At 46.0% G+C, this 17,273-nt stretch overlaps 1 protein-coding gene across 1 annotated transcript; it reads right to left on the bottom strand.

Moving 5' to 3' along the window:
* Nucleotides 1-7,444: 7,444 nt before the first annotated feature.
* LOC121307224 (cobalamin binding intrinsic factor-like) lies at nucleotides 7,445-9,971 on the bottom strand. Its single transcript, XM_041239362.1, has 4 exons — nucleotides 9,723-9,971; nucleotides 9,428-9,638; nucleotides 8,335-8,453; nucleotides 7,445-7,534 (listed from the first exon to the last, which is right to left on the bottom strand). The coding sequence occupies exons 1-4, from the start codon at nucleotides 9,931-9,933 to the stop codon at nucleotides 7,473-7,475; spliced, it is 603 nt and encodes a 200-aa protein (XP_041095296.1). The 5' UTR covers nucleotides 9,934-9,971; the 3' UTR covers nucleotides 7,445-7,472.
* Between the last annotated feature and the right edge of the window lie 7,302 nt (nucleotides 9,972-17,273).

The following is a 17,273-nucleotide window of genomic DNA, read 5'->3' as shown; positions in this document are numbered from 1 at the left end:
TGAGGAGGGACTGGGAGGGAGGGAGGCTGGCTCTAGTGGTTAGAGCTGAGGAGGGACTGGGAGGGAGGGAGGCTGGCTCTAGTGGTTAGAGCTGAGGAGGGACTGGGAGGGAAGGAGGGAGGTGGCTCTAGTGGGAGCTGAGGAGGGAGTACCCTCCCTTCCTCCTCCGCCCGAGATCACCAATCTCGAACTCCTCCCTACCGGGACCGGAGGACGGAGGTCCCCGAGGCTCCAATGGTTAGCTGAGGGACTGGGAGGGAGGGAGGGAGGCTGGCTCTAGTGGTTAGAGCTGAGGAGGGACTGGGAGGAAGGAGGGAGGCTGGCTCTAGTGGTTAGAGCTGAGAAGGGACTGGGGAGGGAGGGAGGGAGGCTGGCTCTAGTGGTTAGAGCTGAGGAGGGACAGGGAGGGAGGGAGGCAGTGTGGCTCTAGTGGGTTAGAGCTGAGGAGGGACTGGGACGGAGGGAGGCAGGCTGGCTGTAGTGGTTAGAGCTGAGGAGGGACTGGGAGGGAGGGAGGGAGGAAGGCTGGCTCCTCCTCCTTTGTGCTGAAATGCAGAAGCCGCTGCACAGCAGTGTGATCCAGTCCTGCTTTCACTAGGAGTTTAATAATAAAGACACACCTGAGCTTGTTAGCTAGACACACTGGGGGCTGATCAAGCTGGTAGTGAAACCTGGACTGGATCACGCTGCTGTGCAATAGGAGTCTGATTCCCAGCCCTGTGGATTTATTAGTGTAGTTTCACAGTAAAAACATGTAGTCTAGTTCAAATACATAAAGTTCTGAACCCCAGGACTGGGTGCAGCAGCAGCAGGGCTAGTGTGAGTTTCTAACCGTGCTCAAACTCCTGGCTCCTGATCATTGCAATATTAATAATAATAATACTAGACTTCATTGAGGGGAGCTCTGAACCCCAGGACTGGGTGCAGCAGCAGCAGGGCTAATGTGAGTTTCTAACCCTGCTCAAACTCCTGCCTCCTGATCATTGCAATATTAATAATAATAATACTAGACTTCATTGAGGGGAGCTCTGAACCCCAGGACTGGGTGCAGCAGCAGCAGGGCTAGTGTGAGTTTCTAACCCTGCTCAAACTCCTGCCTCCTGATCATTGCAATATTAATAATAATAATAGACTTCATTGAGGGGAGCTCTGAACCCCAGGACTGGGTGCAGCAGCAGCAGCAGGGCTAGTGTGAGTTTCTAACCCTGCTCAAACTCCTGCCTCCTGATCATTGCAATATTAATAATAATAATACTAGACTTCATTGAGGGGAGCTCTGAACCCCAGGACTGGGTGCAGCAGCAGCAGCAGGGCTAGTGTGAGTTTCTAACCCTGCTCAAACTCCTGCCTCCTGATCATTGCAATATTAATAATAATAATACTAGACTTAATTGAGGGGAGCTCTGAACCCCAGGACTGGGTGCAGCAGCAGCAGCAGCAGGGCTAGTGTGAGTTTCTAACCCTGCTCAAACTCCTGCCTCCTGATCATTGCAATATTAATAATAATAATAATAGACTTCATTGAGGGGAGCTCTGAACCCCAGGACTGGGTGCAGCAGCAGCAGGGCTAGTGTGAGTTTCTAACCCTGCTCAAACTCCTGCCTCCTGATCATTGCAATATTAATAATAATAACAGACTTCATTGAGGGGAGCTCTGAACCCCAGGACTGGGTGCAGCAGCAGCAGGGCTAGTGTGAGTTTCTAACCCTGCTCAAACTCCTGGCTCCTGATCATTGCAATAATTAATAATACTAGACTTCATTGAGGGGAGCTCTGAACCCCAGGACTGGGTGCAGCAGAAGCAGCAGCAGGGCTAGTGTGAGTTTGTAATCCTGCTCAAACTCCTGGCTCCTAATCATTGCAATATTAATAATAATAATACTAAACTTCATTGAGGGGAGTTCTGAACCCAAGGACTGGGTGCAGCAGCAGCAGCAGTAGGGCTAGTGTGAGTTTCTAACCCTGCTCAAACTCCTGCCTCCTGATCATTGCAATATTAATAATAATAATACTAGACTTCATTGAGGGGAGCTCTGAACCCCAGGACTGGGTGCAGCAGCAGCAGGGCTAGTGTGAGTTTCTAAACCCTGCTCAAACTCCTGCCTCCTGATCAATGCAATATTAATAATAATAATACTAGACTTCATTGAGGGGAGCTCTGAACCCCAGGACTGGGTGCAGCAGCAGCAGCAGGGCTAGTGTGAGTTTCTAACCCTGCTCAAACTCCTGCCTCCTGATCATTGCAATATTAATAATAATAATAATAGACTTCATTGAGGGGAGCTCTGAACCCCAGGACTGGGTGCAGCAGCAGCAGGGCTAGTGTGAGTTTCTAACCCTGCTCAAACTCCTGCCTCCTGATCATTGCAATATTAATAATAATAATACTAGACTTCATTGAGGGGAGCTCTGAACCCCAGGACTGGGTGCAGCAGCAGCAGGGCTAGTGTGAGTTTCTAACCCCTCTCAAACTCCTGCCTCCTGCATCATTGCACACAGAATAGGTAATAATAACCAGGAAATACTAGACTTCATTGAGGAGGGGGTCCTCTGAACCCCATTAATACGGGGTGCTAGCAGCAGCAGGGCGAACAGGTTCTAACCCTGCTCAAACTCCTGCCTCCTGATCATTGCGATATTAATAATAATAGACTTCATTGAGGGGAGCTCTGAACCCCAGGACTGGGTGCAGCAGCAGCAGGGCTAGTGTGAGTTTCTAACCCTGCTCAAACTCCTGGCTCCTGATCATTGCAGTATTAATAATACTAGATCATCTCTGATATATTGTGCAATAGTCTACTAATGGGGATAACTAGACTACATTCATTTGTGAGTCGAGCCGATCCCTACGTTCTCTTGATCGATCCTGACGGAGGCCTTGCACGTTATGATTATTATTATACTGATCTTACCAACTCCATATACTTGGGATCCAAAGTGTGAAGTTGAGCGGAAATACTTTCTCCTTGCATCTCATCTTTATAAACGGATCCTGGCACCCGACCCACCTAGCCCCCCCTAGACTGAATCGTTTACATTCTCCGACCTGGCACGTCAGAGTCGAAATAACAGATGTCCTAGTGACCGCGGGGAGTGACGGGGTAGATCCTTGTTTAGGGTAATAAGTGAAGTAGATAGTCGTTATTAACAGGATCACTGGCCCCTCCCTTTACAGGAGCGCTGCCCATCTTTAAAATCCATTCTCTCACCTATTATTAGCTTTATTAACAGGATCACTGACCCCTCCCTTTACAGGAGCGCTGACCATCTTTAAAATCCATTCTCTCACCTCTTATTAGCTTTATTAACAGGATCACTGACCCCTCCCTTTAAAGGAGCGCTGACCATCTTTAAAATCCATTCTCTCACCTCTTATTAGCTTTATTAACAGGATCACTGACCCCTCTCTTTAAAGGAGCGCTGACCATCTTTAAAATCCATTCTCTCACCTCTTATTAGCTTTATTAACAGGATCACTGGCCCCTCCCTTTAAAGGAGCGCTGACCATCTTTAAAATCCATTCTCTCACCTCTTATTAGCTTTATTAACAGGATCACTGACCCCTCCCTTTAAAGGAGCGCTGACCATCTTTAAAATCCATTCTCTCACCTCTTATTAGCTTTATTAACAGGATCACTGACCCCTCCCTTTACAGGAGCGCTGACCATCTTTAAAATCCATTCTCTCACCTCTTATTAGCTTTATTAACATGATCACTGACCCCTCCCTTTAAAGGAGCGCTGACCATCTTTAAAATCCATTCTCTCACCTCTTATTAGCTTTATTAACAGGATCACTGGCCCCTCCCTTTAAAGGAGCGCTGACCATCTTTAAAATCCATTCTCTCACCACTTATTAGCTTTATTAACAGGATCACTGGCCCCTCCCTTTAAAGGAGCGCTGACCATCTTTAAAATCCATTCTCTCACCTCTTATTAGCTTTATTAACAGGATCACTGAGCCCCTCCCTTTAAAGGAGCGCTGACCATCTTTAAAATCCATTCTCTCACCTCTTATTAGCTTTATTAACAGGATCACTGGCCCCTCCCTTTACAGGAGCGCTGACCATCTTTAAAATCCATTCTCTCACCTCTTATTAGCTTTATTAACAGGATCACTGGCCCCTCCCTTTAAAGGAGCGCTGACCATCTTTAAAATCCATTCTCTCACCTCTTATTAGCTTTATTAACAGGATCACTGGCCCCTCCCTTTAAAGGAGCGCTGACCATCTTTAAAATCCATTCTCTCACCTCTTATTAGCTTTATTAACATGATCACAGACCCCTCCCTTTAAAAGAGCACTGACCATCTTTAAAATCCATTCTCTCACCTCTTATTAGCTTTATTAACATGATCACTGGACCCCTCCCTTTAAAGGAGCACTGACCATCTTTAAAATCCATTCTCTCACCTCTTATTAGCTTTATTAACATGATCACGCGGGGACCGGGTGTGGTGAATAGAACCTTATCTTGAGAATTCCCCTCTTGTGACAATCACAAGAAATGCCAAGGTTGTGGGGGAATACCCTACGTACCGATGACAATGCAAGACTGTTCCCGCAGCGTCACCCGTTCCAAGGTAGATCTCCAGCTAGTCTTTCCAGTGTGTAAAAATTACAAATTGCAAAATATGACATCATTCTGACATCACCAGCACCGTGATGTAATAGCAGCGAACACACTGAGAACGGAAATGTAGTTTTGAAAAATAACTTTCAAAGTGCATCCTTAATAATAATAATAATAATAATAATAATAATAATAATAATAATAATAATAATAATAAACGCCCAGGCATTATAACAGATGATTAAAAAATGTAATTACATTACAGTTCTGTATTAATAACGAAACGTGGACCGGTGTGTCCTGCATTGAATCAGGCAGAGATACAGGAGTGCAAACGCCTCTTTTATAAGCTGTTTCGGTGTTTGTTTGTTTGTTTTTAATGATAATAAAACTCTTCAGCGCGATTAAAAGCGACTCCATTCCTCCAGCATCGTGTTTCTGTTTCCAAACACGACTTCCTGCAGTCGCGTCCTGAGTGGGGAGGCGGAGTTAACGTTATTTTGCAAACGTGAGGGGAAATCAAACGTTATTTCGCAAAATATCTAGGCTGTGTGATGAATATAATTTCATACTGGTTGTTATGTTACCGTGTTCGTTGTTTTCTTCTACTTTCAAATTTGAGTTACACCCCTATAGACACGCCAGGTGGTATAGCCCCACTGAGAGGCGTCGTTCACTTAAAGGATTGTACCATTGTTGCACAGCGGGGAAGGGGGGACGACGACACATATTTGTTTACAAGTGAAAAGCGTATTTTAAGAATTTAAACGTCCATGTAAAACCGTCAGCAGATTTCAGCGTCGGTCTTGCTGTTTGGAAATTGTAAAGTGTTGGTTTATTTTCGCCGGCGTTGTTTTAAAAGGCAATTCTAAGGAAACGGTACGTCACAGGATTCCAAACGCGAAGATTCTTTCCAAAGGGCGTCTTGGAACTCTGGGAATTGTAGTTCGATTGCGTTTTTTTGCAGTGTGTGCAAATCTCTTGACGTTATATTATTATTATTATATTATTATTATTATTATTATTCTTATTATTCTTATTATTATTGGGTCTGTAGAATAGGCTACCACTGAACGTCTCTCGCCACTGTCGTAGAAGGTCGGGGTGTTTGAAGCTCAGCGCGGGGGAGAGTCGCTGTTGAGTGGCCCTCTCTTGTAAAGGTGAGGGAAGGACAGCTCTTGTTTTGAAAGCGACACGTTAATGGACTGGTTTATTAATACCTGCTGATCAATGAATACTGCTGATCAATACTTCTGAAGAACATGAATAGTTTGGAAGACCCAAGCTAACGTTGACCTGCTCGATTCGAGAGGAGAGAGAGAGAGAGAGAGAGAGAGAGGAGAGAGAGGGGAGGAGGGAGAGAGGAGAGAGAAAGGGGAGGGACAGAGGGAGAGGGGGCTACAACAGAGTAAGGGAGATGGAAGGATGGAAAGGGAGGGTGAAAGAGAGAAGGAGAGGAAGGGAGAGGAAGCAAGGATAGCCCTCCTATTTGAGAAAGAAAGAGAGGAGAGAGGAGATGAGAGAAGAGAGAGAGAGAGAGAGAGAGAGACCTCACGAGAGACATCAACTCTGCAGAGTCGTAGAGTACGCTACTTAACCTAAACTAAAGGACTAGTGGGGTACGCGATGAATTGGATTTGTTTTCCTGATTATCGGTAGCCTAAAACTGCATTCCAATCATTTAATATTATCAATCATCCCTCTGCAAGCAGCAAGCGTCACGGTAAGGCGCGGAGGGCCGGGGAGCTGTCCCGTGACAGCGCTTGTGTTATTTTGCGCAGTTAGTAGACGGTCCATGCAGGCTGACTCTGCCCGTGTCACTCTCCCCAGCCTGTCCCCTGCAGTTTTGTGTTTCCAGTGAGTTGCGTGTTTAATGATAGACGAGGACAGGAATGGGACAGGAAGAAAAACAAGACACTTCGCTTCTGAGTCTAGTTCATTACTTTATCAATACTGATCAATACTGTTGTCCATTTTTTCAATATGCTTTACCATACCTCTCTGTGCTGTACAATGCTTCCCGATGCTTTACCAGACCTCTCTGTGCTATACAATGCTTCCCTATGCTTTACCAGACTCTCTGTGCTTTACAATGCTTCCCTAGACGGCTTTACCAGACCTCTCTGTGCTTCAAAATGCTTCCCTATGCTTTACCAGACCTCTCTGTGCTTTACAATCTTACGCATGGACCCTGGTTTACCAGACCTCTCTGTGCTTTATGTCAATGCTTCCCTGTGCTTTACCAGACCCTCTCTGTGCTTTACAATGCTACCCTGTGCTTTATCAGACCTCTCTGTGCTTTACAATGCTTCCCTATGCTTTACCAGACCTCTCTGTGCTTTACAATGCTTCCCTGTGCTTTACCAGACCTCTCTGTGCTTTACAATGCTTCCCTGTGCTTTACCAGACCTCTCTGTGCTTTACAATGCTTCCCTGTGCTTTACCAGACCTCTCTGTGCTTTACAATGCTTCCCTATGCTTTACCAGACCTCTCTGTGCTTTACAATGCTTCCCTGTGCTTTACCAGACCTCTCTGTGCTTTACAATGCTTCCCTGTGCTTTACCAGACCTCTCTGTGCTTTACAATGCTTTGTTACGAGGACCAGAAATGTCCTCTCTCTGTGCTTTACCAAAACCTCTCTGTGCTTTACACATGCTCACCTATGCTTTACCATGACCTATTCTATGCTTTACAATGCTTCCCTATGCTTTACCAGACCTCTCTGTGCTCTATTATACTTCACTGTGGAACAATTTAATCTAAGTGACAGCGTTTTGCTATTTGATTATTGTAGATATTCCATTAGGGAATGGAATCATTGAATTGTAATGCTATTGAAATAAGTGATCATTAAACACTCCCTCCACCAGTGCAGGAAATCCTGAGTCACAAATCTAGGGTTAATATTTAGAGAATTCTGCCACGATGTCTTCGTTATTTTTCAGTTCATAAAAATCAATTCCTGAAACGACAGAAAAAATTAATTACACTGTAATGAAATGATTAATTAATGAATTAATTAAAACAATATTTAAAAAAAACAAAACTTTTTCTTAATTAGAAAAAATTACATTAACTGAAAGATAATTAAATACATTCTGTAATACATTTAATGAATTAAAAGAAAATATTAGATTCATTTTTATTGATTACAAAAAAATAATGACACTTTAATTTAAAAAAAACACATTAATTCAAAACAATTAAAAATGAATATTGCATTTTCTTAATTTTAAATTAATTTTATTAAATTTGTTTTTTGATTGTAAAATAATTAAGTTTATTTATGATTTAATTAACCATAATTAATAAATATCTATATCTAAAATTAATTTTGTTAAATTTATGAATTTTTTGATTTCATCTGAAAGATTTCATAATCGGGCAAATTAACAAAGTTCAAATGTCTCAGTTTTTTTTTGATTTATATATATATACAGTGTCGTAAAGTTGAGTAGATTTAGTGTTTCTTTTGAATCATAATACTAATAAAATATAATTATGATTCTTATTATTATTATTATTATTATTATTCTTTGTTATTATTATTATTATTATTATTTTTAATCAATAAAAATAATAGACAAAAAAAAATAAAGTTATCAGAACCATCAAAGACATCTGATTCTCATGTATCTGGAGTTGTATAATTGTTCAATAGTCCGGGTAGTTTTGAGTCAGACTCGAAAGGGGGTTTGGTTGGACACGGCTGTTATTTCTGTGAGGAGACAGACGCTAATCCAATTAAACTGAGACCTCTACCTTGATCCAAAGGGGTTTTCCCTGAAAGAAACTGCCAGTATGTTCGAGTCTCCTGGTTCCCATATAAACCGTGGATACTGGTGACAAATGGACCCCAACTGCTTTCCTCCACGGTGAAGCTAGAAACCAGTATGAAACTAGATTGGAACTGCATTATACTTTCATTGGGCTGGAATTACATTGTAACTGCAGTTTAATATCACTAGACTGGACTGGAATTACATTGTAACTGCAGTTTAATATCACTGGACTGGACTGGAATTACATTGTAACTGCAGTTTAATATCACTGGACTGGACTGGAATTACATTGTAACTGCAGTTTAATATCACTAGACTGGACTGGAATTACATTGTAACTGCAGTTTAATATCACTGGACTGGACTGGAATTACATTGTAACTGCAGTTTAATATCACTGGACTGGACTGGAATTACATTGTAACTGCAGTTTAATATCCCCAGACTGGACTGGAATTACATTGTAACAGCAGTTTAATATCACTAGACTGAACTGGAATTACATTGTAAATGCAGTTTAATATCACTAGACTGGACAGGAATTACATTGTAACTGCAGTTTAAAATCACTGGAATGGACTGGAATTACATAGTAACTGCAGTTAAATATCACTAGACAGGACTGGAATTACATTGTAACTGCAGTTTAATATCACTAGGACTGGAATTACATTGTAACTGCAGTTTAATATCACTAGACTGGACTGGAATTACATTGTAACTGCAGTTTAATCACTGGACTGGACTGGCATTACATTGTAACTGCAGTTTAACACCACTAGACTGGACTGGAATTACATTGAAACTGCAGTTTAATATCACTAGACTGAACTGGAATTACATTGTAACTGCAGTTTAATATAACTGGGCTGGACTGGAATTGCATTTTAACTTCAGTTTAATATCACTTGTCTGGACTGGAATTAAATTGTAACTGCAGCATCTCAAAAATATCACTGGACTGGGCTGGAATTACATTGTAACTGCAGTTTAATATCACTGGACTGGAATTACACTGTAACAGTGCCAGTACAGTTTGGAAAGAAGCACATAGTTACGCTGAAATGTCGTGCCTGAAATTTGAAGGATTTTTTCTTTTCGCCTCCTCCATGACCTGCAGCAGCGTGGACCCTTCATGGACCGTCACATTGATTGCAAAATTGAAGTGTTTCTCGGTGATGTTGTTCTCCACTTTGTAGTGCACGATGATTTCCTTCTCTGAGGTAGTGGGCGGCAACATCGTCCCAGGAAGGTGGCCTGGGCAGAGGAAACAGCAGTCAAGGGCTCTCCAAAATATTAGTATATATATATATATATATTATAGTGTTGTGGGTGAGAAAGGTATAGTATATGGTACCACCACCCCACAGTCCAAATTGCGTTCGTGGGGGTCGAGAGCCACGCGTGTGGGGGGAGGAGATTGAGGTGGTGAAGTCACATTATTGCAGTCCAGCTTGTTCAGCTCCAGGTAGTTCCTGTTCTCCAGTGAGGGGGTGATCTGAGAGGCAGCCATGGAGTTGTTGAAGAATCCATTCCTAGCCTGATTTAGAACTGTCTCGATAGTTGTGGAACAGTTCATTTTGGTGGAGGTGACAGACAGGGCCTGGGGAGGAGAGAGAGAGAGAGGAGAGAGGAGAGAGGAGAAGGGAGAAAAGCTTCCTCCTCTCAACTCCTCCACTCTCCTCCCTCTCCTGACCATCTCCTCTCTCCTCCCTCTCCTCATCCAACCCCTCTCCTCCGGAGATATAGAACAGACAATATCATACAAATCAAAAAATCGCTCCTCTTTCTCCTGAAACCGTCTCTCCTCTCTCTTTAACATTATAATTCATTATCGGGAATAATAATAAGGAATACTAATAAGGCAAGACCACGTCTGCGAACGTACATACACGATACCCGTTTGTTTATGAATAATAACTAAATACGTAATCTATGTAATAATAGATAACTAGTGCTGCAGAGTCTCTTCCAATAGGACCCTGCTTTCAAACCTGAAGTTCTCGGGTGCCGCCGTACCCACTCTGAGGACGAGTCCGTGTACCTCCAATTACTACGCGACGACGTCATCAGAGAAGGTAGTCCTATGGTGCAAACAAACACAAACCTGGGCCGAGACAGGCTTCTTCCTGCCATCGTGTATCCCCAAGTCACTTAGCGAGTCCCAGAATGAGTTGGTGTGTGGCACTTGCTCCCACTCCACTCTCAGTCCCCGTGACGAATGAGTCAGGGGCTGCTGCTGAGTCTCTTCCAATAGGACATCGTTTTGTTTGGCGTATAAGTAGGCTTCCCTTCGTGGTCTTTTCCTCCAGTGTCCACTGAGTGAGTCCCAGAGAGTTGTTTTGTGATGTGTTGCATCAGGTGATCACTCATCACTTGAACAGTCCCGCTGCTGCTGCTGCTGCAGAGGCTCTTCCAATAGGACCGCGTTTGTTTTGCGTCTCAGCCGAAGGACGGAGCACAAGGAGGTTCAGTGACTCGCTCAGGGTCTCTCACACACACAGTCTCTCACACACATACAGTGAGTCAGGGGCTGCTGCAGAGTTTCTTCCAATAGGACCTCGTTTGTTTGGCGCCTCGTCCGAAGGACGGAGCACAAGGAGGTTCAGGGACTCGCTCAGGGTCACACACAGCGAGTCAGTCAGGGGCTACATTGCAGAGGCTCTTCCAATAGGACCTCGTTTGTTTGACTTCTCGTCCGAAGGACGGAGCACAAGGAAGTTCAGTGACGTGTTCCTCCAATCACTGAGCGCGTCCCAGTCGCTCAGGGTCTCTCACACACACACAATGAGTCAGGGGCTTGCTGCAGAGTCTCTTCCAATAGGACCACGTTTGTTTGGCGTCTCGTCCGAAGGACGGAGCACAAGGCGGTGAAGCGACTCGCTCAGGGTCACACACAATTGTGTGCCCTCACTTCCAGTCCCGTCTGACGCCGTCTCTCAGAGATGTTATCCTTGAGCAAACAAACTCGCGCAGATTAGATCCCCTCAGCTGCGCGCGTGTTTCCTCCAGTTCAACTGAAAGCGATTCCCGGAGTGTAGTCGTTGTGTGTCTCACCAGTCCCCGACCGACGTCGAGAGAGAGCTCGTAGAGGGAGATAAGGGCAGAGAGGTCTTCTGCGATTAGAGAGAGAGAGAGATAGAAGGGAGGAGAGAGAGGAGGGGGATAGGGGAAGGAGGGTAGAGAGAAGCCAGGGAAGAGCGACCTCTCCCTCTCCTCTCTCTCCTCTCTCCTCCCATCTCTCATTCTCTCTCCCAACTCTTTCTCTCTCACTCTCTCTCCTAGAGAGACAGGGGCAGGAGATATAGAGAGGAGAGATAGGGATAGGAGATGAGAGAATGTGAGAAGTAGATAGGGGAAGGAGAGATAGAGATCTAGAGGACTAGAGAGAGAGGAGCAGCGAGAGAGGAGAGAGATGAGAGAGAGATGAGCGGAGTAGAGAGGAGAGGAGAGAGAGATGGGAGAGGAGAGAGAGTGGAGAGGAGAGAGAGAGGAGAGATAGAGAGGAAGAGAGGCGAGGAGATAGATGAAGAGCTCTCTCTCTGTCTCTGTTTCTCTCTTCTCTCTCCTCTCTCTTTCTCTCTCTATCTCTCCTCTCTCTCTCTCTCTTCTCTCTCTCTCCCTCTCCTCTCTCTCTCTCCTCTCTCTCATCTCACCTCTCCCCCCTCTCTCTGTCTCTCTCCCTCTCTCACGACGTATACCGGTCAGGACACGACATTTCCAAAGGTTATGTTAGCAGGTACACACAGAGTAAAAGTTAAAGAACTAAAACTACTAGGTTCACGATACTCTAGACAACAACCAACAATCTCCGAAGTGCCGTCAGTCAGTCTTGACGTTGGCTCCGACACGACGAGAGCGAGAGAGTGAGAGAAGAGCAGGTCAGAGGAGAGCAGAGAGGAGGTCTCTCCTCTCCCTCTTCTCCGCCTCCTTCTCTCTCACCCTCTCCCCTCCCCTCGCGCTCCTTCCTTGAGAGGAGAGGGAGAGAGGGGAGAGAGGAGAGAGAGAGAGACAGAGAGAAGAGAGAAGAGAGAGAGGAGAGAGAAGAGAGAGGAGGAGAGGGAGAGAGAGAGAGAGGAGAGGGGAGAGAGGAGGGAGGTTTTATGATCGCTATAGTTTCAATCTGTATAGTTTTATATATTATACAGCAACAACAAACACGATTCAGACAGCCCTCCTGAGTTTCAATCCAATCTCTACAGGTCTCTCACCCACTGAAAATCTGTCTCCGAATGAAAATCCTCCGTTTTCCGCAGCTGCAATCAGACGCTCGACGCCAACTGATGTGTTTGTATTTCCCATCATGCACAGCGCCATGATGTCAAGGCTCACCTGATAATAGCTGGTGAGGGCCCCTTGTAAACCTTCTAGGACAGATTGGGGGGGGGGGGGGGGGGGGGGGAGAGGGGGTGACTTTCTACTTCCGATCAAATTTTTCCCACAAAAATAAATTACGAAATGGTCCCTGGAGAGACACGAATGTTACGAAGGACACGAATGGTCTGGAGAGACATGTGTTTACAATGCTTCCCTATGTTTTACCATACCTCTCTGTGCTTTACAATGTTTCCCTGTGCTTTACCAGACCTCTCTGTGCTTTACAATGCTTCCCTATGCTTTACTGTACCTCTCTGTGCTTTACAATGCTTCCTTGTGCTTTACCAGACCTCTCTGTGCTTTACAATGCTTCCCTATGCTTTACCAGACCTCTCTGTGCTTTACAATGCTTCCCTATGCTTTACCAGACCTCTCTGTGCTTTACAATGCTTCCCTATGCTTTACCAGACCTCTCTGTGCTTTACAATGCTTCCCTATGCTTTACCAGACATCTCTGTGCTTTACAATGCTTCCCTGTGCTTTACCAGACCTCTCTGTGCTTTACAATGCTTCCCTATGCTTTACCAGACCTCTCTGTGCTTTACAGTGAATGACACCCCGTTAAAATAAATTCATTTGTCACACCTTTTCTCTTCTCTTCTCTCCTCTTCTCTCCTCTCGTCTCTCCCTCTCCTCTCCTCTCCTCTCCTCTCCTGCTCTCTCCTCTCCTCCTCCCTCCTCTCTTTCTCTCTCCTCTCCTCCTCTCTCCTCTCCTCTTCTCTCCTCTCGTCTCTCCCTTCCTCTCCTCTCGTCTCTCCTTTCCTCTCCTCTCCTCTCCCATCCCTCTCTCTTTCTCTCCTGTCTCTCTCTCACCGATATTCTCGATCTCTTCCTGCAGTTTATTCTCCAGCAGATTTTTCAAGTTCAGGGTCTCATTCCCCCCCTTGAGGCCTGGGGCTCGAGTTTGAGACGGGTCCACACAGCAGGCTTGCATACCCAGACAGTAGAGAGCCACGGTGCCTGAGGAGAATGCGAGGCCTGGAGAGGAGAGGAGAGGCTCTCTCACCTTCACTCTACACGCGAGGAGAGAGAGAGAGAGAGAGATGAGAGAGAGAAGAGAGAGAGAGCAGAGAGGGAGAGAGGAGAGGAGAGAGGAGAGGGAGAGAGAAAGAGAGAGAGAGGGGGGGGGAGGAGAGAGGAGAGAGGGAGGAGAGGAGAGAGAGAGGGAGAGAGGAGAGAGAGAGGAGAGAGGGGAGGAGAGAGAGAGGAGAGAGAGAGAGGAGAGAGAGGAGAGAGAGGAGAGAGAGGAGAGAAAGAGAGAGAGGAGAGGAGGGAGAGGAGAGGAGAGAGGAGGGGCCTCTTCTCCCTCTCTCTTTCACACTCCTCTCCCTCTCTCGAGAAGGGGGGGGGAGAGGGAGGGGGGGAGAGAGGAGGGGAGGGGAGAGAGGAGAGAGAGAGGAGGGAGGGGAGAGAGGAGAGAGGAGAGAGGAGAGAGAGAGGGAGAGGAGGGAGGGGAGAGAGAGAGAAAGAGAGAGAGAGAGGGAGAAGAGAGGAGAGAGAGGGGAGAGGAGGGAGAGAGAGAGGAGAGAGAGATAGAGAGCCCCCCCTCGCTCCCTCTCTGGAGAGAGAGAGAGGAGTGAGGGGAGAGAGTACTCCTCTCGCCGCTCGCATCTCTCCCTCCCTCTCCTCTCCTGGAGAGAGAGAGGGGAGGAGAGGAGAGGAGAGAGGAGAGAGAGGAGGGGGAGGAGAAGAGAGGAGGGAGGGAGAGAGGAGAGGAGGGAGAGGAGAGAGAGCGCCTCGTCCACTCCGCCTCTATCTCCTTCTCGCTCCTAGGGGGAGGGGAGAGGGAGAGGAGAGAGGAGAGAGGAGAAAGAGAGAGAAAGGAGAGAGAGGAGGGAGGGAGGAGAGGAGAGAGGAGAGAGGAGAGAGGAGAGAGGAGGGAGGGGGAGAGCGGAGAGAGGAGAGAGAGGGGGAGGAGAGAAGAGAGAGAGAGAGAGAGGGGAGGAGAGGAGGAGAGGAAAGGGGGCAAGAGGAGAGAAGGGAGAGAGAGGAGAGAGAGGAGGGAGGGGAGAGAGGAGAGAGGAGGAGAGAGACCTCTCCACAACGAGTACAATCAATAACCATCAAATCAATCGACCATCCATCATAAAAGGATAATTAGCAATCTCCAGGGGGTACTCTTGAGTGTGTAGTGGGGAGTTTACTTTGAGCGTTTCATAGGGTTGTGAAATAGGGTTTTCCGGGGGTCACTTTAAATCGGTTTTCTACTTTTTTTTTGGGTGACTAGGTCAAAAGGTCTTAAATTGTAGCGGTTCGTTTCGTAAGCTTTGACGTCCTTGTATCCCGAGCTCGACACTGCAGAACATAGGGCTCGATAAGGCCCTAATGTCAGAGTTCGCTTGCAAATTGAAACACACAAAAGCAGCTAAAGACAACCGAGGAGTATGTTTGCACAGGGGTCCGCGCACTCAGGGGACCCCAGCAGGCGATCCCAGCGGTCGAAATCATTATGGAGTCTGTGGATTCATTTTCAGGGCCATCCACCTCGTGATCATCCATCCACTGCACGCCTGATCGCTTTTGTGATTTTATGCCGCGTACTATCTGATGTCATGTGGTGTATTTTAAATTGTAAATACGCGCCCATCTCTCTGTTCCTGAGTTGGTTAGCTGGCTGGTTAGTGTGTAGTTAGTTGGTTAGCTGGCTGGTTAGGGTGTAGTTAGTTGGTTAGCTGGCTGGTTAGGGTGTAGTTAGTTGGTTAGCTGGCTGGTTAGTGTGTAGTTAGTTGGTTAGCTGGCTGGTTAGTGTGTAGTTAGTTGGTTAGCTGGCTGGTTAGTGTGTAGTTAGTTGGTTAGCTGGCTGGTTAGTGTGTAGTTAGTTGGTTAGCTGGCTGGTTAGTGTATAGTTAGTTGGTTAGCTGGCTGGTTAGTGTATAGTTAGTTGGTTAGCTGGCTGGTTAGTGTGTAGTTAGTTGGTTAGCTGGCTGGTTAGTGTGTAGTTAGTTGGTTAGCTGGCTGGTTAGTGTGTAGTTAGTTGGTTAGCTGGCTGGTTAGTGTGTAGTTTGTTGGTTAGCTGGCTGGTTAGTGTGTAGTTAGTTGGTTAGCTGGCTGGTTAGTGTGTAGTTAGTTGGTTAGCTGGCTGGTTAGGGTGTAGTTTGTTGGTTAGCTGGCTGGTTAGGGTGTAGTTAGTTGGTTAGCTGGCTGGTTAGTGTGTAGTTAGTTGGTTAGCTGGCTGGTTAGTGTGCAGTTAGTTGGTTAGCTGGCTGGTTAGTGTGTAGTTAGTTGGTTAGCTGGCTGGTTAGTGTGTAGTTAGTTGGTTAGCTGGCTGGTTAGTGTGTAGTTAGTTGGTTAGCTGGCTGGTTAGTGTGTAGTTAGTTGGTTAGCTGGCTGGTTAGTGTGTAGTTTGTTGGTTAGCTGGCTGGTTAGTGTGTAGTTTGTTGGTTAGCTGGCTGGTTAGTGTGTAGTTTGTTGGTTAGCTGGCTGGTTAGGGTGTAGTTAGTTGGTTAGCTGGCTGGTTAGGGTGTAGTTGGTTAGCTGGCTGGTTAGTGTGTAGTTTGTTGGTTAGCTGGCTGGTTAGGTGTAGTTGTTAGCTGGCTGGTTAGTTAGTTGGTTAGCTAGGTTGGTTAGTGTGGTTAGTTAGTTGGTTAGCTGGCTGGTTAGTGTGTAGTTAGTTGGTTAGCTGGCTGGTTAGGGTGTAGTTAGTTGGTTAGCTGGCTGGTTAGTGTGTAGTTAGTTGGTTAGCTGGCTGGTTAGGGTGTAGTTTGTTGGTTAGCTGGCTGGTTAGGGTGTAGTTAGTTGGTTAGCTGGCTGGTTAGGGTGTAGTTAGTTGGTTAGCTGGCTGGTTAGGGTGTAGTTTGTTGGTTAGCTGGCTGGTTAGTGTGTAGTTTGTTGGTTAGCTGGCTGGTTAGGGTGTAGTTAGTTGGTTAACTGGCTGGCTGGTTGGTTGTCGAATCGTTTTCTTTACCTTCATTGACTCTCTTCACTGCATCGGCCTGCAGTCTGCGCAGTAGCTGTTGCTCTGTGGCCTTATATTGATAGCTGGCGAGACGCAGAGCCAGGAGGATGCTGGGATTTGGGGTGGAGCCATTTGCAGCATTCTTGTTCTCTGATTGGACCATTATGTCGAGGAGCTGAATCACCTGATCTCTTTGAGTCTCCAAGACAGCTGAGAGGTAGAGGGATAGAGAGCGAGAGAGAGATAGGAGAGATAGCGAGAGAGAGAGAGGAGAGAGAGAGGGAGAGGTTCTACAATCTTCATAGTTTTGAAAAGGGGGCTGAATGCAAAACTAATTGAAACTGTATTGAGAGATTTATATTAAGAACTACAAATGAGAATAATGAGACACACACGCACACACGCAAACACAGAGACACACACACTGAGACAACACACACACACACACACAATCACACAGAGAGATACACACACACGCACACACACAAACACAGAGGCACACACACAGAAACACAGAGACACACACTCGCAGACACACACACACAGAGTCACGAATGCTGTCTATTCTTGTCAGTAGTCTCCTCCTGTACTCACAGCACTGCAAAGAGACTGGGAACCAAACACAGAGCAGCAGGAACACAGCGAGA

This window comes from Polyodon spathula, chromosome 54 (assembly GCF_017654505.1).
Source record: "Polyodon spathula isolate WHYD16114869_AA chromosome 54, ASM1765450v1, whole genome shotgun sequence".
Classification (NCBI taxonomy): Eukaryota; Metazoa; Chordata; class Actinopteri; order Acipenseriformes; family Polyodontidae; genus Polyodon; species Polyodon spathula.
The sequence above is the reverse complement of the archived record's forward strand: the minus strand, read 5'-3'. Positions and strand labels throughout refer to the sequence as shown.